The following is a 26,465-nucleotide window of genomic DNA, read 5'->3' as shown; positions in this document are numbered from 1 at the left end:
AGCTACTCAAAGTGGTGGGAAGTTGGGCAGCCTCTAAAACTGAATCAGCCCAAGAAATAAATCGATCAAGGAACATTCCGGAAGGTAAACCTCTAAACGCAACAAGAAATTGGTTGTGATAATAACACACTTTGCATTTCGACTATGCCTTATAAACCGTCAAGGGTGGAGTCACACAGGTGAAGCTTAAAGCCACACCGAAGTGGACTCTTGACATAGGCGAGACTGAAACAGGTGGTCCTTGACTTATAACCATTCATTTAGTGACCATTTGAAGTTACAACAGCGACTTACAACCAGTCCTTACACTTACAACCAATTTGTGTGAGCGGTGGGCTGGCACGTACGTGTATGCGTACACAGCTCAACCAGTGGAGCTATGCAGCATGTGCGTGCCGCCTGCACCGCCGCTCCTGTGAGTCAGTTTCAGAGGTGGGTATTCAGCAGGTTCTGACCAGTTCTGGAGAACCGGTAGCGGAAATTTTGAATAGTTCGGAGAACCGGCAAACACCGCCTCTGACTGGAGATTTTGCAGTATCCTTCCCCTGCCACGCCCACCAAGCTACACCCACAGAACTGGTAGTAAAAACATTTAAATCCCATCACTGGATGCAGCCAATTTCTTCCGCAACCCAGTTTTGAAAAGGCTGCGGCCCAGTAGTGGGCCCCGGCCCTGGAGATTGGGAACCTTTGCTATAGACCAGGGGTGTCAAACTGGATTTTTTCGATGTCCAGTTCAGCATTGTAGTTGTCCTCTGAGGGCCCGCTGGTGGGGGGGGGAGCAGGGAAGGGGGGGGGGGGGGATAGTACGGACGCCTCCCGCAACACCCTGCTGGCTGAAATTGGGCCACAGGTGGGCCGCACGAGAGCCTCCACGTGGCCCGTTTTTGGCCTCCACAGCCTCCTGCAGCACCGCTGGCCAAAAAGAGTCCGAGGCTCCCCCGCGGCCCATTTCCGGCTTCAACAGCCTCCCGTAGCACTCCGCTGGCCGAAAACGGGCCACGGAGGAGCCTCCCCCTGTGCCCCATTTGGGCCAGCAGAGACACTGCAGGCTGGTCCTTTGATATTCCGACAGCATTTAAGAAGAGGGTCTTCCTCATCTGTTGACCCTTGTCCTTCTCCAGTCGAGGTCACCCTCCATAACCTCGGGCTTCTTCTCGCGGGCTCACCTCCGCTCCATGATCTTCCGGAACTCAATGCGCATGAGTTGGCCCCTCGCCCGGGCTTGGATGCGGGTGATAATCCTGGACAGCCGTTCATCACGCAGCTCCTCCAGTTGACCCAGGAGCCCTGCCTTGAAAAACACCTGCGGGATGGGAAGAGAGGGCTTTGGGTTTTGTTCGATTCGCAAAATTTAGAACAAAAAAATAAAATAAATAAGCAACGTAAAAGGAAAACGTGGTTGTAAGATCCACTTGTCCAACAGATTTCTGTTTTGGTGGTCGCTTATGCCGACGGTGACTTTGAAACAGGTTTTTTCCTCCAGCTTGGCCATTTGAAGAGGTGGTGGACTTCAACTCCCAGGATTCTCATGCAGGCTGGAGAATTCTGGGAGTCGAAGTCCACAGAGCTTCAAGTTGCCAAGGTTGAGTAACCCTACTTTAAACTAAAAACAAAATGTTTTAGCTTAAAGTCCAAAAAAAGGTAAGTCTCCTTTAAAGTCACTTGCAGATTCCCTTCCTTCCTTCCCTCCTTCCCTCTCTCTCTTCTTCATACCATTCTCCCTTCCTTCTCCTCCCTCTCCTTCCTCCCTTCCTTTTCTTCCTCTTTCTTCATTCCATCTCCCTCCCTCTTCCTCTCTCCTTCTCCTCCTTCCCTCTCTCTCCTTCTTTCCCTCCCTCCCTCCCTCCCTCCCTCCCATTCTCTTCCCCCTCCCTCCCTCCTCCTTTCTTCCCTCCCTTTCTTCATCCCATTCTCCTCCCTCCCTCCCTCCCTTCTTCCTTCCTTCCTCCCTCCCCATTTTCCCTCCTTCTCCTCCTTCCCACCCACCCTCGCTCCCCCTTTCTTCCCTCTCTTTCCTTCTTTCCCTCCCTCTCTCTTTTCTTCCTTCATCCCATTCTCTCCCCTCCTCTTCCCTCCCTCCCTTCTCCTTTCTTCCTTCCCTTTCTTCATCCCATTCTCCTCCCTCTCCCTCCTTCCTCCCTTCCTCTCTCCCTCCCCATTCTCCCTCCATCTCCTCCCCCTTCCTCCCTCTCTTTTCCTTCCTTCCTTCCTTCCTTCCTTCCTTCCTTCCTTCCTTCCTTCCTTCCTTCCTTCCTTCCTTCCTTCCTTCCTTCCTTCCTTTCTTCCTTCATCCTTTCTCCCCCCTTCTTCTCATCCCTCCTTTCCTGTTGTAAGTTGAGGACTATGGGAAAAGGGATTTGCTCGCCTCACCTTGGTGTGTCCAAATTTGTACTGGTTGTGGTCGATGTCCAGCGAGCTTAGAAGTTTCTCAGCCCCCTTCCGGCTGTCGATGAACTGACCCTCCGGAATGGCCGCTGGGTTTAGGATCCGGTACCTGGCAAGAAAGGAAAAATTAGGCTGTATTCTTTTGCTAAAGGTTAACTGAGATTTCACCAGAAAGAGAAGTAGCCAAATGCTTGTGGGGTTCTCGCCCCAAAACCTACTGCTTAACCATTTCAGCATCCGGTGGAGCGTACAGTTGCTCCTCGACTTACAACCAACGCTAAACAAGGCACTTGTTAATAGCCATCATAACAGCAATAGCAATAGATTTTAGGCTCCTATATCAACCTTCTTTCCAGATCTCTCCGAGTGGTTTACAGATTCAGCATCTTGGCCTCCCATCAGTCTGGGTCCTCGTTTTACCAACCTCGGAAGGACGGAAAGCCGAGTTGACTTTAAGCTGGTCAGGATCGAACTGCTGGCAGTGGGCAGAGTCAGCCTGCAATATGGCATTCTGACCACTCTGCCACTACGGCATCTTAAGCGAGGTGAACCTGATTTCATGACGCCTATTTATGCTTGACAGTTATTAAGCGAATCATGGGGTTGTTAAGCAAATCATGGGGTTGTTAAGTGAATCATGGGGTTGTTAAGTGAATCAAACTCCCCCCGCCCCGACTTTGCTTGTTGCAAAGGTTGCAGATGGCAATGGCATTTTTCTGGGACATTGTAAACATGTATCAATTGCCAAGCCCTGAATACTGTTTGTGTGCCCGTGGGGATGCTGACACAGTCGTAAGTGCGAGGACTGGTTGTAAGTCCCTTCCCCCCCCAGTCCCATTGTAACTTCAGACAGTCAAGAAAGGAACGGTTGTAAGTTGAGGACCACCGATATAGGAATAGATTGCCGCTGACCTCTGGGAGGGTTTGTCAACTCTGTAGTCTATAAAGTTTTCATCTCCTGGTGGTCTCCCATCCAAGCCTGGCCCTGCTTGCTTTCTAAGGACAGAGGGGCTGCTGCCATTTGTGGCTACCATTAAAGTAAGAGACAGAATAACAGAGTTGTAACAGAGTCTAGCCCCCTCAGGCAGGAAACCCTCATACCATTTCAGACAAATGGCTGTCCAATCTCTTCTTAAAACCTTCCAGTGTTGGAGCATTTTGCAATTTTCTGTTGGCAAATCATCCCACTGATTAATTGTTCTAACTGTCAGGAAATTTCTCCTTTGTTCTAAGTTGCTTCTCTCCTTGTTTAGTTTCCCTCCAATCGCTTCTTTGGGGGCAAGCCCTTAGATATTGGAAGACTGCTACCCCGTCTCCCCTGGTCCTTCTTTTCATTAAACTAGACATACCCAATTCCTGCAACTGTTCTCCGTATGTTTTAGCCTTCAGTCCTGTAATTATATTATCCAGTTTTGGTCACCATGCTATAAAAAAGAGGTTGAGACTCTAGAAAGAGGGCAGAGAAGAGCAACCAGGATGATGAGGGGACTGGAGGCTAAAACATACGATGAATGGTTGCAGGAACTGGGCTTGGCTAGTCTAGTGAAGAGAAGGACCAGGGGAGACAGGATAGCAGTCTTCCAATATTTGAGGGGCTGCCACAGGGAGGAAGGAGGGGGTCAGGGGTGGGATTCAAATTTTTTAACAACTGGTTCTGTGGTCATGGCTTAGGTGGTGGGCATAGCTTGGTAGTCATGTGACTGGATGGGTGTCGCCAACTCAACATCACTCACATCGAGGCACGCATCTCCTCGCCTGGCCTCTCATGACTGTGGGGATGCTGCAACAGTCGTAAGTATGAAAAATGGCGATAAGTCACTTTTTTCAGTGCCATTGTAACTTTGAATGGTGATTCCACACATCAAAGTACCAGCAAAGGAGGGGAAAAAATCTCCAGAGAAGTTCCTGAGACAGGAAGTCCAGTCCTGCCAAGAATGTAATAAGGGTTAACAGAGAGGCAGTTTCTGTAAGCAACACCAGAATGTTTCCTTCCTGCCTCCCTTACAGGATTAGGCCAGTAATTTCTTCTAACATCCAGTTCTCCGAACTGCTTAGAATGTTAACAACCGGTTCTAGCGAATAGGTGCGAACTGGTAGAATCCCACCCCTGGAGGGGGTCAAACTATTTTCCAAGGCACTGAAGGCCAGATAAGGAGCAATGGATGGAAACTGAACATGGAGAGATTCAGCCTGGAAATAAGGAGAAATTCTTGATAGTGAGGACAATTAACCAATGGAACAGAAGTTGCCTTCGGAAACTGTGGGCGCTTCATCCTCTTTCAAGAAGAGACTGGACTGCCATCTGTCGGAAACGGTGTAGCGTCTCCTGCTTGGGCGGCGGGTTGGACTAGATGACCTACAAGGTCCCTTCTGACTCTGTTGACCTGTTATTAGTATTTTCTGTATCTCTGAACTCTTTCCAGAGTCTCAACATCTTTTTTTCACACCGTGGCGACCAAAACCAGATGCCGTATTCCAAGTGCGGCCTGACCAAGGTCTTATAAAGCGGCATTATTAACGCTTCACGCAATCTTGATTCTCTACCTCTGTTTGGCAGTTTGAACTGACCCTCCCAACGCTCGAGGAGTGGGATTCACCTTTGCCTGAAATCCCCGTAGAGGATCCGGTTGGGGAATCCTTTCCGGCAGATCCGTATTCCCTCCAGAACGCCGTTGCAACGTAACTGGTGCATGACCAAGGGGTTGTCCATCACACCTGAGGAAGAAAACGAGAGGCAGAGAGTAAATGAAAAGTAAGAATACTACCCTCCCCTCAGAAAGATGCGTCCTAGGCCCACGGTCTGGATTCACACAACCGCACTAAACCTACAGGGCATAAACACACACACACGCACACACAAATGTTGGGTTTGTGTATCAGAAAATGGATTTACGCTCAAGAAATGAAAGAATATGGATTATGCAACCTGTTGTAACGGAAAGGTAGCCCTCCTACTTACCACCACAACCGAGCCCAAGATTTCCGTTGCTAAAGCGAGGCATTGTTAACTGAGTTTCGGCCCATTTTAGGACCTTTCTTGCCATGGTTGTTAAGTGAATCACTGCCATTCTTAAGTTAGGGATATGGTCATTAAGTGAATCTGGCTCCCCTCCCCATTGAGGTTGCTGGTCAGAATGTCGCAAAAGGGGATCACACGACCCCGTTACAAATATGAGTCAGTTGCCAAGTGGCTGAATTGTGAGATGCTGCCATGGCCATAAGTGTGAAGAACGGTCGTAAGTCCATGGCGCCATCCTTCTGGTCAAGTTATCCGAGTTCATGCACTTGGCAACTGACTCGTAGTTATGACGGTCGCACTGCCCCGGGGATCAGGGAATTCCCCCTTTGCGACCTTCTGACGAGCAAAAGTCAACGGGGAATCCAGATTCACTTAACGACCCTGTGACTCGCTTAACATCTGCAGCGATTCACTTCATCACAGCGGCAAGAAAGGTCGCAAAACGAGGCACCTGAACAGATGCCTGACTTAGGAACATAAGTTGTGGGTTCAGTTGGGGTTGTAAGTTGAGGACTGGCTGTGATTTCCCTGCTGGATGTCGCCTTTCCCCCTTGCCGTAAAACGCATCTGATACGTGCATTTTTCCCGCCTTGAATTTTGCAGAAGGATTGGCTGCTTCCTAAGGCTGAGAAAAGCGACGGCATCAGCTTGTCTGCAAAGGAGTTGCTATCTCTTGCAGCAAGGTCGATGCCGTGTGTGTGTGTGTGTGTGTGTGTGTGTGTGTGTGTGTGTGTGTGTGCAATTTGGGTCCATGCCCTGACCCTTGACCCCTTAACTTCCGGGAAGAAGAGGAGGAAGCGCTTCCTTTTTTCCGTTTCCTTCCTGGAAGAGGAGAAGCAGCTTCATTCCCAGCGGATTCCAGCAAGCTGGCTGAAGGAATCTTGCGTGCGAGAGCTTCCCGGGCTGAACGCCTGGCTGCCCCCCCCCCAGCGGATCCCTTTGGTTCCCCCACTGGGATTACCGGGGGCCTTTCGCTCGTTGGGGATGAGGCACCGCACGAAATGAGGGTGGGTGGTCTTGAGGTTGGCCATCAACTTGTTGAGGTTCTCCTGCCAGAAGAAAAGATAGAAGGAACAGATCAGGCGGAGAGAGGAGGAGAGGAGAGATAGAGGGAGGGAGGGAGGAGGGAAGGAGAAAGGAAAAGAGGAGAGAGAGAAGGAACAGAGGGAGGGAGAAGAGAGGGAGGAAGGAAAGAAGGAAGGAAGGAAGGAAGGAAGGAAGGAAGGAAGGAAGGAAGGAAGGAAGGAAGGAAGGAAGGAAGGAAGGAGAGAGAGAGAGAGAGAAGGAAGGAAGGAGAAAGGAGGAGAGAGAGAAGGAACAGAGGGAGGGAGAAGAGAGGAAGGAAGGATGGAAGGAGAAAGGAGGAGAGAGAACAGGAACAAAGGGAGAAGAGAGGAAGGAAGGAAGGAAGGAAGGAAGGAAGGAAGGAAGGAGAGAGAGAGAGAAGGAAGGAAGGAGAAAGGAGGAGAGAGAGAAAGGAACAGAGGGAGGGAGAAGAGAGGAAGGAAGGATGGAAGGAGAAAGGAGGAGAGAGAACAGGAACAAAGGGAGAAGAGAGGAAGGAAGGAAGGAAGGAAGGAAGGAAGGAAGGAAGGAAGAAAGGAAGGAAGGAAGGAGGAGAGAGAGAAGGAAGGAAGGAGAAAGGAGGAGAGAGAGGAGGAACAGAGGGAGGGAGAAGAGAGGAAGGAAGGATGGAAGGAGAAAGGAGGAGAGAGAACAGGAACAAAGGGAGAAGAGAGGAAGGAAGGAAGGAAGGAGGAGAGAGAAAAGGAAGGAAGGAGAAAGGAGGAGAGAGAGAAGGAACAGAGGGAGGGGGAAGAGAAGAAGGAAGGAAGGAAGGAAGGAAGGAAGGAAGGAAGGAAGGAAGGAAGGAAGGAAGGAAGGAAGGAAGGAAGGAAGAGAGAGAGAAGGAAGGAAGGAGAAAGGAGGAGAGAGAGAAGGAACAGAGGGAGGGAGAAGAGAGGAAGGAAGGATGGAAGGAGAAAGGAGGAGAGAGAACAGGAACAAAGGGAGAAGAGAGGAAGGAAGGAAGGAAGGAAGGAGGAGAGAGAAAAGGAAGGAAGGAGAAAGGAGGAGAGAGAGAAGGAACAGAGGGAGGGAGAAGAGAGGAAGGAAGGAAGGAAGGAAGGAAGGAAGGAAGGAAGGAGAGAGAGAAGGAAGGAAGGAGAAAGGAGGAGAGAGAGAAGGAACAGAGGGAGGGAGAAGAGAGGAAGGAAGGATGGAAGGAGAAAGGAGGAGAGAGAACAGGAACAAAGGGAGAAGAGAGGAAGGAAGGAAGGAAGGAGGAGAGAGAAAAGGAAGGAAGGAGAAAGGAGGAGAGAGAGAAGGAACAGAGGGAGGGAGAAGAGAGGAAGGAAGGAAGGAAGGAAGGAAGGAAGGAAGGAAGGAGGAGAGAGAGAAGGAAGGAAGGAGAAAGGAGGAGAGAGAGGGAGGAACAGAGGGAGGGAGAAGAGAGGAAGGAAGGAGAAAGGAGGAGAGAGAGAACGAACAGAGGGAGGGAGAGGAGAGGGAAGGAAGATAGAGGAGAAATGGAAGGAGGGAGAGAGGAAGGAAGGAGAGAGGAGAGATGAAGGGAGGGAAGGAAAGTGGGAGGAAGGAAGGAAGGAGAGAGGAGGAGGAGGACAGGGACAGGGAGAGAGAAATGTTCATTGTGTTTCTCCTCGCAAACTCCAATAAACCAATATTTGGCATTCACTTGTATGGCCTTCAACTCCAAAAATTCCCCAGCCAGCTGAATTCTGGGAGTTGAAGTCCGCCCAGGCTTAAAGTTGCCAAGGGTGGAGACCGTGCCATAGGCGACCCAGAACCCCCTTTTCTCAGCGCCGAGGTTCCCATCTCATACCCGGTGAAGTGCTGAGACGGTCTGGAAGGAGGAGCCTTTCTTCTTGGATCCTTTGCCCTTCCCGCCGTCTCCGCCTGGGGGAAGAAGAGAAGGCTGACGGAGGGAGGCCGGTGCAGGACTCTCTCTCATCTGCACAAGCACAGGGAGTCCTCGACTTACAACAATTTGTTTAGCAACCAAAGTTAGGGCGGCCCTGAAAAAAGTGATTTATAGCTAGTCCTCGCCCTTATGATCTTTCCTCTTCTTTCCTTTCCTTTTTTTGGGTTCCTTTCCTTTCCTTTTTTCTCTCTTCCTTTCCTTTTTCTATCTTTCTTTTCCTTTTTCTATCTTCCTTTCCTTTCCTTTTTTCTCTCTTCCTTTCTTTTTCCTTTTTCTATCTTTCTTTTCCTTTTTCTACCTTTCCTTTTATTCCTTTCCTTTTCCTTTCCTTTTCTTTTCCTTTCCTTTTTCTGTCTTTCTTTTTCTATCTTCCTTTTTCTTTCCTTTTTCCTTTCCTTTACCTTTTTCTACCTTTCCTTTTATTCCTTTCCTTTTCCTTTCCTTTTCTTTTCCTTTCCTTTTTCTGTCTTTCTTTTTCTATCTTCCTTTTTCTTTCCTTTTTCTTTCTTTCCTTTTTCCTTTCCTTTTCCTTTTTCTTTCTTAACTTTTTCTATCTCTTTCCGTACCTTTTTTCTTTTCCTTTCCTTTCCTTTCCTGTCCTTTCCCTTCCCTTCGCTTCCCTTCCCTCCTTTCCTTTCCTTCCCTCCTTCCCTTCGCTTCCCTTCCCTTCCCTCCTTTCCTTCCCTTCCCTTCCCTCCTTCCCTTCCCTTCCCTTCCCTTCCCTCCTTTCCTTTCCTTTCCTTTCCTTTCCTTTCCTTTCCTTTCCTCTCCACTCCTCTCCTTTCGTCTCCTCTCCTATTTTTCTTCCTTTCCTTTCCTTTCCTTTCCTTTCCTTTCCTTTGCTATTTTTCTTCCTTTCCTTTCCTTTCCTTTCCTTTCCCTTCCCTTCCCTTCCCTTCCCTCCCTTTCCTTTCCTTTCCCTTCCCTCCTTTCCTTCCCTTCCCTTCCCTCCCCTTCCCTCCTTTCCTTTCCTTTCCTTTCCTCTCCTTTGCTATTTTTCTTCCTTTCCTTTCCTTTCCTTTCCTTTCCTTTCCTTTCCTCTCCTTTGCTATTTTTCTTCCTTTCCTTTCCTTTCCTTTCCTTTCCTTTCCTTTCCTTTCCTTTCCTTTCCTTTCCTTTCCTTTCCCTTCCCTCCTTCCCTTCCCTTCCCTTCCCTTCCCTCCCCTACCCTCCCCTTCCCTTCCCTTCCCTTCCCTTCCCTCCTTTCCTTTCCTTTCCTTTCCTTTCGGTTCCTTTCCTTTCCTTTCCTTTCCTTTCCTTTCCTTTCCACTCCTCTCCTCTCCTCTCCTCTCCCTCTCCTCCTCCCTCCCTTTCTCATCCCTGATTTATAGCTTTCTAAACTAGACCCCACCACTTTCTGGTTTGTGTCTCTTCCAATCATCCCCTTTGCCTTCTCCAGGACATTCCCAAGCTGTTGAGGGCCCTCAACAGCAGAAGATAAGGCCCACTGGACCTCAGCACCGGAAGCTGATGAGCAAAGAGCCACCTTCATTAACCCTGAATGCCGGTCACTCAATAATTCCCGAGAGGCCTTCATATCGACTCTCCAAGAGGTCCTCAGTTGGCGTTTTCCGCAGCATCTCCAGGTCAAGACCCAGCCTGGAGACGCAGAAGGTTTCAAGCCAGCCACGACATCATTCTCTCTTTCCGCTTCCCTTCCCAATCTCACCCGCCTCACTGCCAGCGTAGCTGGAGAACAGCGTGGCCAGGAGCTTCAAGGCCGACTTCTGGAAGAGGGTCACCACTGTTTCGTTGAGAGGGTCCTTATTCTTCTCCAACCACCCGTTGATGTTGTAGTCCACGGTGCCAGCGTAGTGGTTCAGGGCAAAGTGGGCCTCGGGTTTGCCCTTGGTGTTGCGGGCTTTTCCGAAGTTGGCCGATTTGCCCAGGTGGTTGTCGTAGAGCTTGGCCTTGAAGGTCATGTCGGTGGCCTTGGGGAACATGCATTCTTCTTCCAGGATGGACATGATGCCCAGAGGCTGACCCCGAAAGATGGAGAGGAAAGGGACAACAATGAGGACAGAAAGAATGGGGGGAAAAAATTAACCTTCCCGGAAGTCTAAGCAGCCTTTCTACAGGATATATATCCCAAAGGTGCTTTTTTTTTTTCTAAGAGGCAACTGGACTTTCTGAGTTTTATTTTTCTTTGAAGACATTTCACTCCTCATCCAAGAAGCTTCTTCGGCTCTATCAACCTTGGATGAGAAGGGAAGTGTCTTCAATGAAAAAAATCCAGAAGGTCCAGTTGCCTCTTGAAAAAAAAAAAAACCACCTTTGGGATAACCATGACCTGGATCAGGGATCACCAATCTTTTGGACCTCAGGGACCACAAAATTCATGATTTTAAATCCCGCGGACCACTAACACGATCTGCCTGATGGCCAGCTGTGTGGGCGTGGTTAGGTAGTCATGTGACTGGAGGGGTGTGTGTGTGTGTGGCCAATTCGATGTCACTCATGTTGAGGGACACCTTGCCGGCCTTTACTCGCCCCTCCCCTCCCAGCCCCTCCCCGCCTGCCTGCCCAGACCCCCAACAGGAAGCAGTGGTTGGAGCTAAACAGGCCCCAGGAGAAAGAGTTGGCAAAACAGCTGGCTCAGTTCCAATTGGATCTGGCCGGGAAGAAGGCTCGGCAGAAGCACCTCACTGAGGACTAGGAGCATAGGCTTTCCAAGCAGAGGGAAGGCCTGCGGGAGTGCAAGGCCAGGTACCGGCACCTGGAGGCTCAGCGGGCTGAGATAGTCCACCCACTGGAACGAGGCCCTCCGGATCTTCGGCACCAGTGGCGCTTCCTCCAGCCTTCGACCAAAGCCCTGTGCCAGGAGGATGAAGCAGAACCCAAGCCGAAATTTCTGACCCACATAAAAAGACCCCGAAGGGGGAGACTCTCTGCAATATGAATGTCCATTGCACTTATCTGGCCCTGATTTAGTACAATTATGCAAATAATTTTTCTGTGGACCACCAAAATTTTCTCACAGGCCACCCGTTGGTGACCGCTGACCCAGATGACTGAGAATCTCCGTAGACATCTGTCTACAGCAAGGGTCTTCAAACTTGGCTAACTTTTAAGACTTGTGGACTTCAACTCCCAGAATTCCTGAGCTAACGTGACCGGAGGGGGAATTCTGGGAGTTGGAAGTCCACAAGTCTTAAAAGTTAGCCGAACTTTAAGACTTGTGGACTTTAACTGGAGATCCTTGATCAAGATGCAAGTATTCCTTGAATGACCATTCTTTGTTTAGTGATGGTTCAACGTTACAACAGCACCGAAGAAAGTGACTTATAACCGTTTTTCACACTTACGACCAGGGGTGGGCTTCAAAAATTTTAGCAATTGGTTCTCTGCCTGGTTGCTGGGTGGGCGTGGCCCAGTCAGCCTCCTGCACCATGGCGGAGGGGATGTTTTTGCCTTTCCCGGGCTCCGGACGTTTTTATCGCGCCTCCGGGAGGGCAAAAATGGCCTCCCCAAAGGCTCTCAGGAGGCCGGAAACCTGGTGGCTCTGGGAGGCCCATTTTCTGCCCTTATCTCCAATCCAAAACGGGCCACATGGAGACTCCTGGGAGGGAAGGGGTGGGCGGGTCCAGCTAGGGGTGGGATTTGCTGGTTCGCCAAACTGGCCATAAAATTAGCTACCAATTAGCTAAGGGTTTGCCCGAACTGGGGCGAACTGGTAGCAGCCCGCCCCTGCTTATGACTGTTGCAGCATCCCCACCGTCATGTGATCAAACTTAGATGCTTGCAGACTTAATGGCTAGCATGACATGACCGTAAGTCATAAGTCATGGTAAGCATTGAGCTGATAATACAGGAATGCCGTATTATCGTCCAATTCTGATATTCCCAGACTAGCCAGAAGTTGCTGTCAGTGTTCCGACGATTGCCCTAATTAAATCATGAGCCCCTCCTTCTTATGGCAACTCGGAAACAGGCACAGGAATGATTTACGAGTTGACAGTTGTGAGTTCTCCAACACTGGAGGTTTTTTAAAGAAGAAATTAGACAGCCATTTGTCTGAAATAAATATAGGTATGGTGTCTCCTATTTCAGAAGGGGGTTGGACTATAAGACCTCCAAAATCCCTTCCAACTCTATTATTCCGGTTAAACCAGGACAATCACCAGATCTTCCTAGAATCTTTTGCTCTCAAGTTATCGAGGGGTTGTTATCCCGCTCCAAATAACCCAACTGTTGTTCAGAGGAGCTCATCTGAGATACGTTTTGGAGAACCAACGGTAGAAGGTTCGCCCAATTCCCCCCGCTTACCTTCTCAATGAGGTCAATGCAGGCCTGGAGGTCCATGCCGAAGTCAATGAAGACCCACTCGATGCCCTCCTTCTTGTACTCCTCTTGTTCCAGCACAAACATGTGATGGTTGAAGAACTGCTGCAGCTTCTCGTTGGTGAAGTTGATGCAGAGCTGCTCGAAGCTGTTGAACTGGGAGGGGGAGGGAGGGAGGGGGGAAAACAAAATTATGGACCACCCAAAGTCAACCCATCAATGTGGGTCACGCAGGTCCCACCCTGCTCCCTGTAGATCTCGTGGTGACGGGCTTACGTCAAAAATCTCAAATCCGGCAATGTCCAGCACACCGATGAAATACTGCCGAGGTTGCTTGGTCTCCAAAGAGTTGTTGATTCTGACGACCATCCAGCTGAACATTTTCTCATATACGGACTTGGCCAGGGCCCCGATGGAATAATACACCTGGGTGGAATGGAGAGGCCAGGGATTTGCATAGTGAAACGTTAGAATAATAGACTTGGAAAGGAACCTTGGAGGTCTTCTAGTCCAACTCCCTGCTCGACCAGGAGACCCTATTGTCAGGGTTCCGGCGATCGCCCTCATTAAATCATGAGCCTCCAGCCAAGCGTCAAAAGAATCCAAAAGATTTATTAGGAGCAACATGCCAGCATTAACCTAAATGAAACCAACCCTGGCATACGTAATTCACAGTCACCTGTGACCCTGTTTCCCCCCCCACCCCCGTGTCATAAATCAGATTCTCCAATGAAGCATGTTCACGGGCCGGGTGTCATCAATCACATTCTCCAATTAAGGATTTTCAATGCCAGAAGACCCAGTTGCCTGGTTAAAATCTTTTAAGATACGGGTGGAATGTACTTCTGGTTTACTGCTGTACTGTTCCTTCAGATTCCCCACCCCCTTGTTTATGGCAACTTGAAAACAGGCACAGGAATGTTTTATGAGTTGACACCTATATCCTTTCAGATAAATAGTTTTTATTTTATTTTATTTTATTTATTTATTTATTTGATTTGTCAATTGTTTACAAGATAATAAGTATAAGTGTATACATAGTTATGAATACATGAAATGGGTACATATAAGAAAAATAAAAAGAAACAATAGGACAGGGACGGTAGGCACGTTGGTGCGCTTATGCACGCCCCCTAGAGACCTCTTAGGAAAGGGGTGACATGGTCAATAGTAGACAGTCTAAGGTTAAAGTTTTGGGGGTTTGGGGAAGAAACTACAGAGTCAGGTAGAGTATTCCAGACATTGACCACTTGGTTGCTGAAGTCGTATTTCCTGCAATCAAGTTTGGTGGGGTTAACCTTGAGTTGGTATCTATTGTGTGCTATTGTGTTGAAGCTGAAGTATTCATTGACAGTTAAGTCATTGCAATGTATGATTTTATATACCATACTTAGATCGGACCGAAGGCAGCGTAATTCAAGGTTTTCTAGTTCTAGAATTTCAAGTCTGGTGGCATAAGGTATTCTACAACGAGTAGAGGAGTGGAGAACTCTTCTTGTGAAATATTTCTGGGCTTTCTCAACTGTGCTAATATCAGATACGTAATGTGGGTTCGAGACTGATGAGCTGTATTCGAGTATTGGTCTAGGAAATGTTTTGTATGCTCTAGTTAATAGTGTAATATTACCAGAGAAAAAGCTACGTAGGATTAGGTTAACAACTCTTAATGCCTTTTTGGCTATGTAGTTACAGTTAGTTGTCCAGTCTCTTTTTGAAAGCCTCCAGTGATGGCATCCACAACTTCTGGAGACCACCTATTACAGGGGTGTCAAACTCAAGTGATTGGATCCAGTCCATGGGGCCACCCTAGAAAATGTAAGGGGGCGGCCCATGTCACTACCCAATGCAAAGAGGAAAGATCAGGCCAGTGTAGCTTTGGCCGGGTCTATCCAACACAAACAGGAAACAGAACATGCCAGCAGTTTGGGGAGTGGTGTCAAGCTGGCCATGCCCACCCAGTTAGCCACACCCACCCAGTTGGCCACACCCACCCAGTTGGCCACACTCACCCAGTCACACCCACCCAGGAGGGGGAGGAAGATTGTGGGGACCTTGGTGCTATCTCTGAGCTTGGTTGTTTTCTTGCAGACGTTTCATCACCCAACTAGGGAACATCATCAGTGCTAATTAGGTTTCAATGGGTAATGAAACATCTGCAGATAACAGCCAAGTTCAAGAGAGCACCAAGGACCACTCCCAAATTCTAACTTCTCACAATGCCACAGGATTCTCCTCTACCAGGAGCATTGTGGGACATAAAAATGGCTACCTCCATCTATGTTAAGAGCCCTTTCCAGTCCTTAAATGGCCCCATTTAGAAATCCCTCCCTTTGGCATTTTGATCCTGTCTTTATCTTCTGAAAGAAACACGAGAGCCAGATGGGCTCAAACCAATGTTGGTTTTGCTCCACCCCAGTCAGACAGTCGCCTCCCTAAAGCCAATAATCAGGGTTTAAGAACAGCAAACTTCCCCTAATCCTGCGAGCATCCCTCAATTGATCGATAAGTCGATCTAAACCCCCGGAGTGCAAATCACAATCTATCAGGATTTTAAGAGGGGATATAAATAGATAAAAAAAAGAATAAATCTCATCTGGGATCACCTGCAATCAAAGGGTTCATGAAACTAAGGCTAACTTTTTTTTTACACTGGTAATTTTACACAATTGGAGAATGATTAACAATACAGGTAGTCCCCAACTTTACGACCACAATTGACCCCAAAATTTCCGTGGCTAAGCGAGACAGCTGTTAAGTTGCCCCGTCTTAGGAGTTGTTAAATGAATGGCTTCCGTTTTTTAAGTTAGTCACACGGTCGTTAAATGAATTTGGCTTCCCTACTGACTTTGCTTGTCAGAAGGTCGCAAAAGGGGATCACGCGACACCCACCCCGCCCCGTTACTGCGACTGTCATAAATACGAGTCAGTGGCCAGGTGTCTGAATTTTGATTGTGTGGGGAAGCTGGGACGGTCGTAACTGTGAAAAACGGTTATAACTCACTTTGTTTTAGTGATGTTATAACTTTGGTCATTAAAATGATGGTTTGCTAGTTGAGAACTACTTATAATAGCCCAGGTATCATTTATAGCCATTTCTCTGCCCTCAATTTCCAGTGTTTGAAAGAAGAAATATCTGAGTAAAATGCCTGTTTTTCAGCTTCTGAACAATGCTGACCCATGCTATTAGAAGGAGACAAAGCTATCAGCCAGAATTTGGAAGCTGTTGTGTACTTGTGGGTTGCTTTGGGTTTTGGGTTCCAGCTGTCACGGACATAGCTGAACGCTGTTGGTGGGACAGGTGTTTGCTGAGCCTGGCTCCCTGGGAATCCGCAACCTCAAAATCTGCAGATTCCAAAGCGAAAGGGAAAATGATAAGGCCTTGGCAAGACTGCTCTTGGCATTTGCATCCAGTTTGGGTCACCATGATATAAAAAAGACTCTGGAAAGAGTGCAAAGAAGAGCAACCAAGATGATGAGGGGGCTGGAGGCTAAAACGTACAAAGAACGGTTGCAGGAACTCGGGATGACTAGTCTAATGAAAAGAAGGACTAGGGGTGACTAGAGTAGAATAGAAATAGGAACATAATAGAATAACAGAGTTGGAAGGGACCCTGGAGGTCTTCTAGTCCAACCCCCTGCTTAGACAGGAAACCCCTACAGCACTTCAGACAAATGGTTATCTAATTTATTCTTAAAACCTTCCAGTGCTGAAGTATTCACAACTTCTTGAGGCAAGTTGTTCCACTGATTAGTTGTTCTAACACTCAGGAAATTTCTCCTTAGTTCTAAGTCGCTTCTCTCCCTGATTAGTTTCTAACCATTGTTTCTTGTCCTGCCCTCAGGTGCTTTGGAGAATAGCTTGACTCTCTCTTCTTTATGGCAAGAGAAGAGAAGAGAAGAGAAGAGAAGAGTCTTACACTTAGGCACGAAAAACCAAAAGTACACATGGACTGGGGTGAAACCAGGCTCAACAGCAGTAGCTGTGAGAGGGATCTTGGAGTCTTAGTGGACAACTAGTTAAATATGAGCCAGCAGTATGCAGCGGCAGCCAAACAAGCCAATGCAATCCTAAATTGTATTAATGGAGGGATACAATCCAGATCAAGGGAGGTACTAATACCAATCTATAAAGTCTTAGGTAAGGCCACACCTAGAGTACTGCAGCCAGTTTTGGTCACCACACTATAAAAAAGATGTTGAAACTCTAGAAAGAGTGCAGAGAAGAAGAGCAACCAGGATGATACGGGGACTTGAGGCTAAAACATATGATGAATGGTTGCAGGAACCGGGCCTGGCTAGTCTAGGGAAGAGAAGGACCAGGGGAGACAGGATAGCCGTCTTCCAATATTTGAGGGGCTGCCACAGAGAGGAGGGAGGGGGTCAGGCTATTTTCCAAAAGTCCAGACAAGGAATAATGGATGGAAATTGATCAAGGAGAGAAATAAGGAGAAATTTTCTGACAGGGAGAACAATCAACCCACGGAACAGAAATTGCCTTCGGAAGTTGTGGGAGCTTCATCACTTTCAAGAAGAAACTGGACTGCCATTTGTCACAAATGGTCTAGGGTCTCCTGCTTGGGCAGGGGGTTGGACTAGATGACCTACAAGGTCCCTTCCAACTGTTAATCTGTAGGAGAAGAGAAGAATGAAAGATAGGATTGGACAGGACAGGATAGGATAGAACAGGTTACAGAATAAAATAGATTACAGGAATGGAATGGAATAGAATAGAATAAAATAATAAAATAAAATAAAATAAAATAAAATAAAATAAAATAAAATAAAATAAAATAATAAAATAAAATAAAATAAAATAAAATAAAATAAAATAAAATAAAATAAAATAAAATAAAATAAAATAAAATAAAATAAAATAATAAAATAAAATAAAATAAAATAAAATAAAATAAAATAATAATAAAATAAAATAAAATAAAATAAAATAAAATAAAATAAAATATAAAATAAAATAAAATAAAACAAATAGAATAGAATAGAATAGAATAAAACAAATAGAATAGAATAAAATAAATAGAATAGGAAGTTGGAGGGACCTTGGAGGTCTTCTAGTCCAACCCCCTACTTAGCCAGGAAACCCTACACCACTTCAGACAAATGGTTATCCACTCTTCTTTAAACTCTTCTTTAAGTTGTACAACTGCTTAATTGTTCTGACTGCCGGGAAATTCCTCCTTAGTTCTAGGTTGCTTCTCTCCTTGACTGGTGTCCACCCGTTGCTTCTTGTCCTGCCTTCAGGTGCTTTGATAGCATCTTCCAATAAAAGTAGTCCTCAACTTACAGCAGTTTGTATAGTGACCATTCAAAGCTGCAAGAGCACTGAAAAATTGATCTTACGACCGTTTTTTCATAGGGACGACCTTTGCAGCGGCTCCCCATGCTCATGTGATTAAACATCAGGTGCTTGGCAACCGGTTCACCTTTATGACGGTTGCAGTGTCTCGGAGGGGGGAGGCATCACATGATTCCCCTTTCACAACTTTCTAAAGAGCAAAGTCAAAGGGGAATGACTAGATTCGCTGAACAACCAAGTTACTCACTTACCAACTGCAGGGAATTGACCTAACGACCGTGGCAAGAAAAGTCGTAAAATGGGGTGAAACTCACTTAACACATGTCTCACTTAACAATGGAAAATTTGGGCTCTGTTGTGGTCATAAGTCAAGGACTGCCTGCACTGAATTCTCCCCAGGGCCCTCTTTTGTACTGAGGAAATGCGCCCCTTTTAAGGATTGCAAGGTCGAAGTTCAACAGATGCTGTTTTCCCAATATGTGCAGTTCTGGGACAAGCTTGGCCAAGTCCAAAGACCTTCCCTGTTGACCATCTCCGACTGAGTCTAGCAGTAGGAAGCATCCTTACCTGTTGGACATTTTGCCCTTTGGTGACGTATTCGTTGCCGACCTTCACTCGGGGGTGACACAGCCCCTTGACTAAGTCGGCCGAGTTGAGACCCATCAAATAAGCAGATTTATCAGCATCTGGAGAGTAAAAGAAACGCAGGGGTGGGATTCGGCCGGTTCCGACCGGTTTGGCCATATCCCTAGCTCCGAGGATCAGCGGGGAGAGGATCGGTTTGCTCCAACAATCATGGGCCCGCCCGCCTGCTCGTGCGCTGTACTGATGTTTATCGTCCCAGCTGATCAGCATGGAAGAGCAGAATTGCCGCTCCTCAGCTGTGTTACTCCCGCAAAGTAACATAGCAGGTAAGGATTTTTGCATCGGTGTTCATGTGCATGCAGCACACGTCAGGCGTGCATGTGTGTGAAGTGTGCGTGAGCACACAAAGCACATGATCCCCGAAACGGTTGTTATACTGGCAGCATCCCACCCCTGAAGAAACGGTTCTGGCAAATTTCACGCGAACGTAAACAAGAAAGATTTCCAGCCTTGTGAGATATTCCTATTCTGATTTTCTCTTCCTTCCATAGAAGCCTTCTTCTTCCACGACACTCAGTGGAGACCTTCTCTATCAGTCTTCTTCCCCAAATGTTTCCCTCTACCCCTGAAATTCCCAACCACCAATAGAATTCTGCAACCAGTAGAGCAACACAATTGGAGAATAAGGTTGAGAAAGACCCTATCATTCCATCTACAACTTCTCCAGCCCTTTTTCCTTTATCCTAAGATATATTGTTTTCCCACTGTTAGACATGCTGTTTATATATAGCACCATAGAGCAAACAAAGAGAACAGTCATCATGTGCTTTACTGCTGAACTGTAACTGTAATAGGAAACAGGAAACTCTACTTAGAACAAAAGAGCATGTACCACAGATCCAAACTTGTAAACACTGCCATCTACTGGTTGAATATTACTGCAGTTGTTGCCTAGAAATATATTCCAACAATGAATTCCAACACTCACCTTCAGTCCCATCAGGCTCAGCCTGTTCTTCTCGCTGCTTCTGCTTGAACTTCATGTTCCCGTAGTGCATGATGGCCCCCGTCAGCTTGTAGACACCCACTTTTTCCTCGGGGGTGAAGCCCAGGACGTCAAAGGCACTCTGAGAGGAAAAGAGATAGGTGAGTAGAAAGACACAAGGTCCATGAAACGTGAAGAGAACATATGTTGAACAGTTTGCTCCCTATTCCTGTAAGGTTGGTGAACCTCAACTTACATCGGTAGCCATTAGCTCTTCAGAGTCATCAATGGAGGCCACTGTTACTTCTCCTTGGGAGACATAGTGGTAGTCGTAAGGGTTGTTGGTGACCAACAGGAGATCTGTTAGGTAAGAACGGAGTAAAAGCAAAGTTATGAGATGAGCTTATTTATAACACAGGCAGTCCTCGACTTTCGACCACAACACGTCCCAAAAATCTAGGTTGTTAAACGAGACATTCGTTAAGTGAATTTTACAACCTTTCTTACAGCAGTTGTTAAGTGAATCACTGTGTCAACTCCTAAAGCATTCCTGGCCTGTTCTCAAGTTGCCATAGGCAGGAGGGGGAGGAACTGATGGAGCAACCTAGCAGCCACAACCAGAAGCACATTCCACACATATCTTCTTCAAGGCTGTATCTCAGGCTACCGGGACTAACCAGAGAGGAGTCATGATTTCTATAGCCCACGAAAGTGCTCCATTGGAGAATGTGATTTATGACACACCTTGGGAGGAGGGGGGAAACAGGGTCATAGATGGGCCATAAATTACATCAGGCAGAGCTGACTTCATTTGCATATGTGCAGACATGTTGCTCCTAATAAATAACTGGATTTCTTTTGAAACTTGGCTCGAGGCTCATGGTTTAATTAGGACATCCATCAGAATCTTGACACATTACTGTTGTTAAATTACTCACACCGTTGTTAGGTAAATCTGGTTTCCCCATTGACTTTGCTCATCAAAAGGTCCACAAAAGGAGACCCCATGACCCCTGGGACATTCTGATCGTCATAACTCTGAGTCAGTTACCAAGTGCCCAAATTTTTTTTAATATATATTTTTTATTGTTTACAACTGCAGGTGTACAACTACAGTGCAGCCATTTTGGCGTTACATTTGCCATACATGCAAAGATATTGCTAAACCATTAACATTCATATTATTGATACAGTATTTGCTTTTTGGTTCTATTCATCCTGGCTATTTTTGTTCCGACCTTCCTTTCTTTTTTGTAACCCACTGATAAAGCTTATTGTAAGCTTTATAATAATAATCTGATTTCCCCCTTATTTTTCAAGTCTAAGGTTAGCTTGTCCAATCCTGAACAAGCCATTATTTTCCTTATTCTCTTACTGGTGGTATGATTTCATTCTTCCAATATTGGGCGTATATCATTCTCGCCGCTGTCAAAACATGTATAATTATATATGCTACACCTTTCCTATAACCTTCTGTCATTATCCCCAAGAGAAATAATTCCGGTTTAAACCAGGGGTGGGATTCTACCAGTTCGCATCTATTCTCTAGAACTGGTTGTTAACATTCTAAGCAGTTCAGAGAACTGGTTGTTACAAGAAATTACTGGCCTAATCCTGTAAGGAAGGCAGGAAGGAAACATTCTGGTGTTGCTTACAGAAACTGCCTCTCCGTTAACCATTATTACATTCTTGGCAGGACTAGACTTCCTCTCTCTGGAACTTCTCTGGAGTTTTTTTCCCTCCTTTGCTGGTGTGGAGTGACCATTCAAAGTTACAATGGCACTGAAAAAAGTGACTTATGACCATTTTTCCCACTTACGACTATTGCAGCATCCCCACAGTCATGAGAGGCCAGGCGAGGAGATGCATGCCTCGATGTGAGTGATATTGAGTTGGCGACACCCAGCCAATAACATGACCACCAAGCCATGTCCACCCAGTCACATGACCACTAAGCCACACCCATTACCTAAGCCACACCCACAGAACCGGTTGTTGAAAAATTTGAATCCCACTCCTGGTTTAAACGGAATGTGCTATCCCACCATTTGCCCCACCCATGTCTGTATCAATTTCCAGTATTTTCTTGCATAGTTACACCGCATGTGGCAGAACACACCTGGTAAGTCCTTGCACTTCCAACATTTTGGGGATAAATTTTTGTACATTTTGGCAAGCCTTGCTGTGGGGAGGTGCCACCTGTAAAACATCTTGTATAGGTTTTCCTTATTTCCTTTCCTATTTCCTTTCCAAGTGCCCAAATTTTGATCAAGTGACCATGGGAACGCTGCAACGGTCATAAGTGTGGAAAAATGGTATTTTGAGCCCCTTTTTTCAGTGCCATTGTAATGGTCACTAAACAGATGTTTGTAAATCTGTATACGCCCTGTTTCTATTCCCCCACCCCCCAAAAGAACTATATAAACTTGCCCAGAAGTTCCGGCTTCTTGTTGGACAAAATCTGATAGAAGATGTGGTAATTCCTCTCAGATTTCAGCTGAAAAATCACCCGAGACTTCTCTAAGAGATCTAAAAAAAGAGAGAGAGAGACAGAAAAGAGAAATATAACAGAGGTTGTGTAAACATGAGAAGAAGAAGGAAAAAACCCAAAAGACGAACAAGATTGGAATCAGATACAAAGAAATGGTTCATTATAAAGAAGAAAAAAAAGCATCTGTCAACAGAAGCCCTCAAGCAATGGATGAAAAATTTGGAAAGGGAAGTTAAAGATTGGATGGAAAGACAGACAGATGAGCAATTAATTAGGGTTTATTGAGTACAAGGGGATTCCTGCTAGCAGGTGCTCCTCATCTTTATTGTCTCTGGGAATCATTTATAGCCCTTCCTTGTTGACCTCATCCATCTTCTATTCTGTCTTTCTTCTTCTTCTGAGTCTCCATTTTCTAGTATATAAGTCAATTTTGCTCAGCTAGATTGGGTTTGTCAAACCCAAACCATATCAGATAAGTGACTGTCTAGACTCTTCTTAAAAACCTCCAGTGTTGGAGTATTCACAACTTCTGGTGGCAAGCTGTTCCACTGGTTAATTGTCCTCATTGTTAGGAAGTTTCTCCTTAATTCCAGGTTGCTAGTCTCTTATTAAGTTTCCAACCATGATTGCTTGTCCTGCCCTCTGGTGCTTTGCAGAATAATTTGACCCCCTCTTCTTTGGGGACAGCCTCTCAAATACTGGAATACTGCTAATCATGTCGCCCCTAATTTGTCTTTAATTTCTCTAGACTAGCCAAACCCAAATCCTGCAGCTATTCTTCGTGGTTTTTTTTGTCTCCAGGCCTTTAATTCTGTTAGTTGCTCTTCTCTGAACTTTTTGAAAAAGTCTCAACATCCTTTTTGTAGTATGGTGGCCAAAATTAGTTGCAGACAGCATTCCAGATATTGTCTTATGATGATTTTATAAAGTAGCACTAATACTTCACACGATCTTGATTCTATGCCCCTGTTTATGCAACCCAGGATTGTATTAGCGTTTTTGGCTGCTGCTCTTGTTTAAATAATCATCCACTTAGGACTCCAAGGTCCCTCTCATAGTTACTACATTTGAGCCAGGTCTTGGCTAATCTATACTTATACCTTTGATTTTTCCTGCCCAAATATAAAATTTTTATTTTTCTCCTCATTGAAATTCATTTGGTTGAATAGGGCTCATTGTTCAAGTTTGTCCGGATCTTTTTGGATCCTGAGTTTGTCTTCTGGGGTGTTTTGTTCTTCCTACCTAGTATGGTGACCAAAATTGGTCGCAGTGTTCCAGCTGTGGTCTTACTAGTGTTGGAAGAAATATCCATCTGGTTGGTTTCCAAGTGGGGAGAAAGACACAGGAAATGTGGAGGCTGATTGGAAAGATGGTTTATTGGTGAACAGGACCACAGAGGGGTTTGAGATCCTGGGCAGCTGACCACATGGACTGGAGAGTGAATGTTGTTTATACCCTCTCTTGGGCCTTGCCCTTGAGCTTCCTGTTCCTGTGGCAAGGACGTGTATTCTATTGGTTGCTGCCAGACAACCATGGGGCTATGCAGAGGTCATAGCTAAATTTGTAGGTTTTCTGAGTCAAGCTTGATTGAAACTTGAGCTGATGCAGTAATGGGATCCTACTGGTTCAGCCTGGTTCAAACGAACCAGTAATAAAAAAAATGCTACTGTTCGGCCAAACAGGTATTTCTTTCTTTCTTTTTCCTCCCGACAATCAGCTGTCCCGATGATCAGGATCCCCCTTGTTGTCTTAGTGCTTCGCCTAGGAGGCTTCCCTGAGGCTCAGGAGGCAAAAAGGTGTGTGTGTGTGTGTGTGTGTGTGTGTGTGTGTGTGTGTGCTGTGCGCCCCCTCAGCAAAAATGGCCTCCCAGGTGGCTTCCCTGAGGCCCAGGAGGTAAACAAAAAACGGAGCAAGTGAGGTGCTGCACACACACACACAAAAAATCCACGCCCACACAGTCACATGGCCACGCCCACCTAGACACTCCAACCTAGCCATGCCCACAGAACCGGTAGTAAAATTACTTGCTGGGATGATGCAATGAAGTTCCTATTGCGGCTGAATGGCTTTGCCCTGAAGGATCATCCAATTATCCTGGAGTTGAAGGGCTTTTGTCTTGTAGATAGCTGGCCCAGTCCTGCTGGGGCTATTGAGAAAGGTGGCTTTCCAAGAGCATGTTTCTCCTTTAGGGAAATATAATATTCTGCCTTTTATAATCTTTCCCAAAGAATTTCATTCTTCTAGGAGAGGGGTGGGTGCTCAGTTTCTACACTAGGGATTTATAAAGCAGTGCTAATACTTCACGTGATCTTGATTCTCGGATGAGAAGCGAAAAGTCTTCAAAGAAAGTCCAGTTGTCTCTCGGAAGGAGGAAAAAAAAAAGCACTTTTGGGACAAGGTGACTTGGATGATGGAGAATTTCCATAGATATCTAAACCACGTTTGCAACTGCTAAAATTAGGAGCCCATTTGGCTGGACATGGGCCTGGGAAAGAAGACGGACAGACGGACAAATGCAAGTTTTATTAACCAGGGTGACTTACACGTCTCGATATCAGCGGATGCCAACTTGCCTGTCGCCCCAAAATGAATTCGGATGAATTTACCCTAGGTAGAAATACGAGTGTAAATAGGTAAAAAAAAAGATCTAACAGATGAACAGAGAGGGAAGGGACCTTGTAGATCATCTAGTCCAGTGGTCCGCAAGAAAATTTTGGTGGTCCGTAGAGAAATATCTCCCCCAAAGCAACCTTCCCCAAGCAATTAATCCAAGCTGTGTGGGAACACAAGGCGGTGCCTCCCACATGGCCTCCTGGGCCCCGGCCTTCAGCCAAGCGCAAACCTTACCTTGAGTAGAGCCACACAAGCTGGAACTGGAAGGTAAGACCAATTTCGCGGGAGGGAAATCCGCCACGGGGTGGCTTGCTGATGTTGGTAGGAAAGTCGGTCCCATATTCCAGAGCTGCAGTAGTCACAAGGCTGGCCCTTTGGTCATCTCACAGCAGCTCCTCCAGTCCATGGCAGGTCGGTGCCCCGGGTGGAGGAGCAGCTGCTCCAGGATGACCAAAGGGCCAGTCCTGTGACTAATGCAGCTCTGGAATATGGGACCGACTTTCCCACCAACGTCAGCAAGCCACCGTCAGTCAAAATTCATATTAGTGGTCCGAGGGATTTAAAATTGTGAGTTTGGTGGTCCCTGACGTCCAAGGTTGGTGACCCCTGATCTAGTCCAGGGGTCTCCAACCTTTGGACCTCAGGGACCACCAACCTCATAATTTTAATTCCCGTGGACTACTAATATGAATTTTGACTGACTGTGGCTTGCTGATGTTTTCCCAGGGTCTCTGCAGAAAGCAGCAGAGGCCCTGGGAAAATCCCCCAAAAAGTCTGCAGAAAAATTCCCCATCCCGTTTTCCTACTGTTCAATCATTCTTTATTTGGGATCACAGGATACCGTCTCCAGCTCCGTTCTTAGGGGGAGAGAGAAAGAGAGACTTTTGGCTTCATGCAAGGAAAGCAGCAGGAGCAGCAGAAGTCTTTCTCTCTCTCCCCCAAATGAGATAAATGAGTCTTTGCCGGCACAACCTCTTGGAGCAGGAGGCCTTGCAGGGTCCCAAAGACTCGTTTCTGGCAGAGTTTGGGGGAGAGAAAGAAAGACTTTTGCTGCTTTCCTTGCGTGCAGCCAGAAGCAGAAGAAGAAAGAAGTGGAAAGAAGCAGCCCGGTGGCCAGGTGAGGGGTGAGAGGCGAGTAGGGCGAGTTCCCCCTCTCCGCCCTTTCCCCCCTCCCCTCACTACCTCGTGTTGTTTGCAATGCAAGAGACGCAAGGCTTGTGTTCCCACGCAGCCTGGATTAATTGCTTTGGGGGTGACATTTCTCTGCAGACACCAAAATTTTCTCGCGGACCACTAGTGGTCCCCGTCCCAGTGGTTGGCGATCAACCCCCTGCCCAAGCAGGAGACCTTACATCATTTCTGACAGATGTCAATCCAATCTCTTCTTGAAAGCCTCCAGTGATGAAGTTCTCACAACTTCTGAAAGCAACTTCTGTTCCATCGGTTGATGGTTCTCACTGTCAGAAAATTCCTCCTGATTTCCAGGTTGAATCTCTCCTGGTTCAGTTTCCATCCATTATTCCTTGTCTGGCCTTTGGGGGCTTTGGAAAATAGATTGACCCCTTCCTTCTCTCTGTGGCAGCCCCTCAAATATTGGAAGACAGCTATCCTGTCTCCCCTGGTCCTTCTCTTCCCTAGACTAGCCAGGCCCGGTTCCTGTAATTGTTCTTCATATGTTTTAGCATCCAGTCCCCTCATCATCCTGGTTGCTCTGGACTTTTTCTAGAGTCTCAACATCTTTTTTATAGTGTGGTGACCAAAACTGGATGCAGAACTCTAGGTGTGGCCTTACTAAGGCTTTACAGAGTGGTATTACTACCTCCCTTGATCTTGATTGTATCCTTCTGTTAA

General features: G+C 46.6%; 1 protein-coding gene across 1 annotated transcript in view; it reads right to left on the bottom strand.

Moving 5' to 3' along the window:
* LOC113422280 (myosin-6) overlaps nt 1-26,465 on the bottom strand; it is a 67,084-nt gene that overhangs the window by 26,442 nt on the left and 14,177 nt on the right. The window contains exons 9-21 of the mRNA XM_087946368.1: nt 24,545-24,608; nt 21,941-22,039; nt 19,767-19,870; nt 19,514-19,652; nt 18,508-18,626; nt 12,906-13,055; nt 12,615-12,785; nt 10,018-10,327; nt 8,250-8,323; nt 6,369-6,456; nt 4,986-5,103; nt 2,374-2,497; nt 1,170-1,306 (exon numbers count right to left, since the gene is read on the bottom strand). Of these exons, the coding sequence (XP_087802494.1) occupies nt 1,170-1,306; nt 2,374-2,497; nt 4,986-5,103; nt 6,369-6,456; nt 8,250-8,323; nt 10,018-10,327; nt 12,615-12,785; nt 12,906-13,055; nt 18,508-18,626; nt 19,514-19,652; nt 19,767-19,870; nt 21,941-22,039; nt 24,545-24,608 (1,697 nt within the window). The remainder of the gene's footprint in view (nt 1-1,169; nt 1,307-2,373; nt 2,498-4,985; nt 5,104-6,368; nt 6,457-8,249; nt 8,324-10,017; nt 10,328-12,614; nt 12,786-12,905; nt 13,056-18,507; nt 18,627-19,513; nt 19,653-19,766; nt 19,871-21,940; nt 22,040-24,544; nt 24,609-26,465) is intronic.

Source organism: Notechis scutatus, chromosome Z (genome assembly GCF_049901735.1).
Source record: "Notechis scutatus isolate UNSWTSFEM ecotype Mainland chromosome Z, rNotScu1.2, whole genome shotgun sequence".
In the NCBI taxonomy this organism is placed as follows: domain Eukaryota; kingdom Metazoa; phylum Chordata; class Lepidosauria; order Squamata; family Elapidae; genus Notechis; species Notechis scutatus.
Note: the sequence above shows the minus strand (reverse complement) of the source record. Positions and strands in the feature narration are given on the sequence as shown.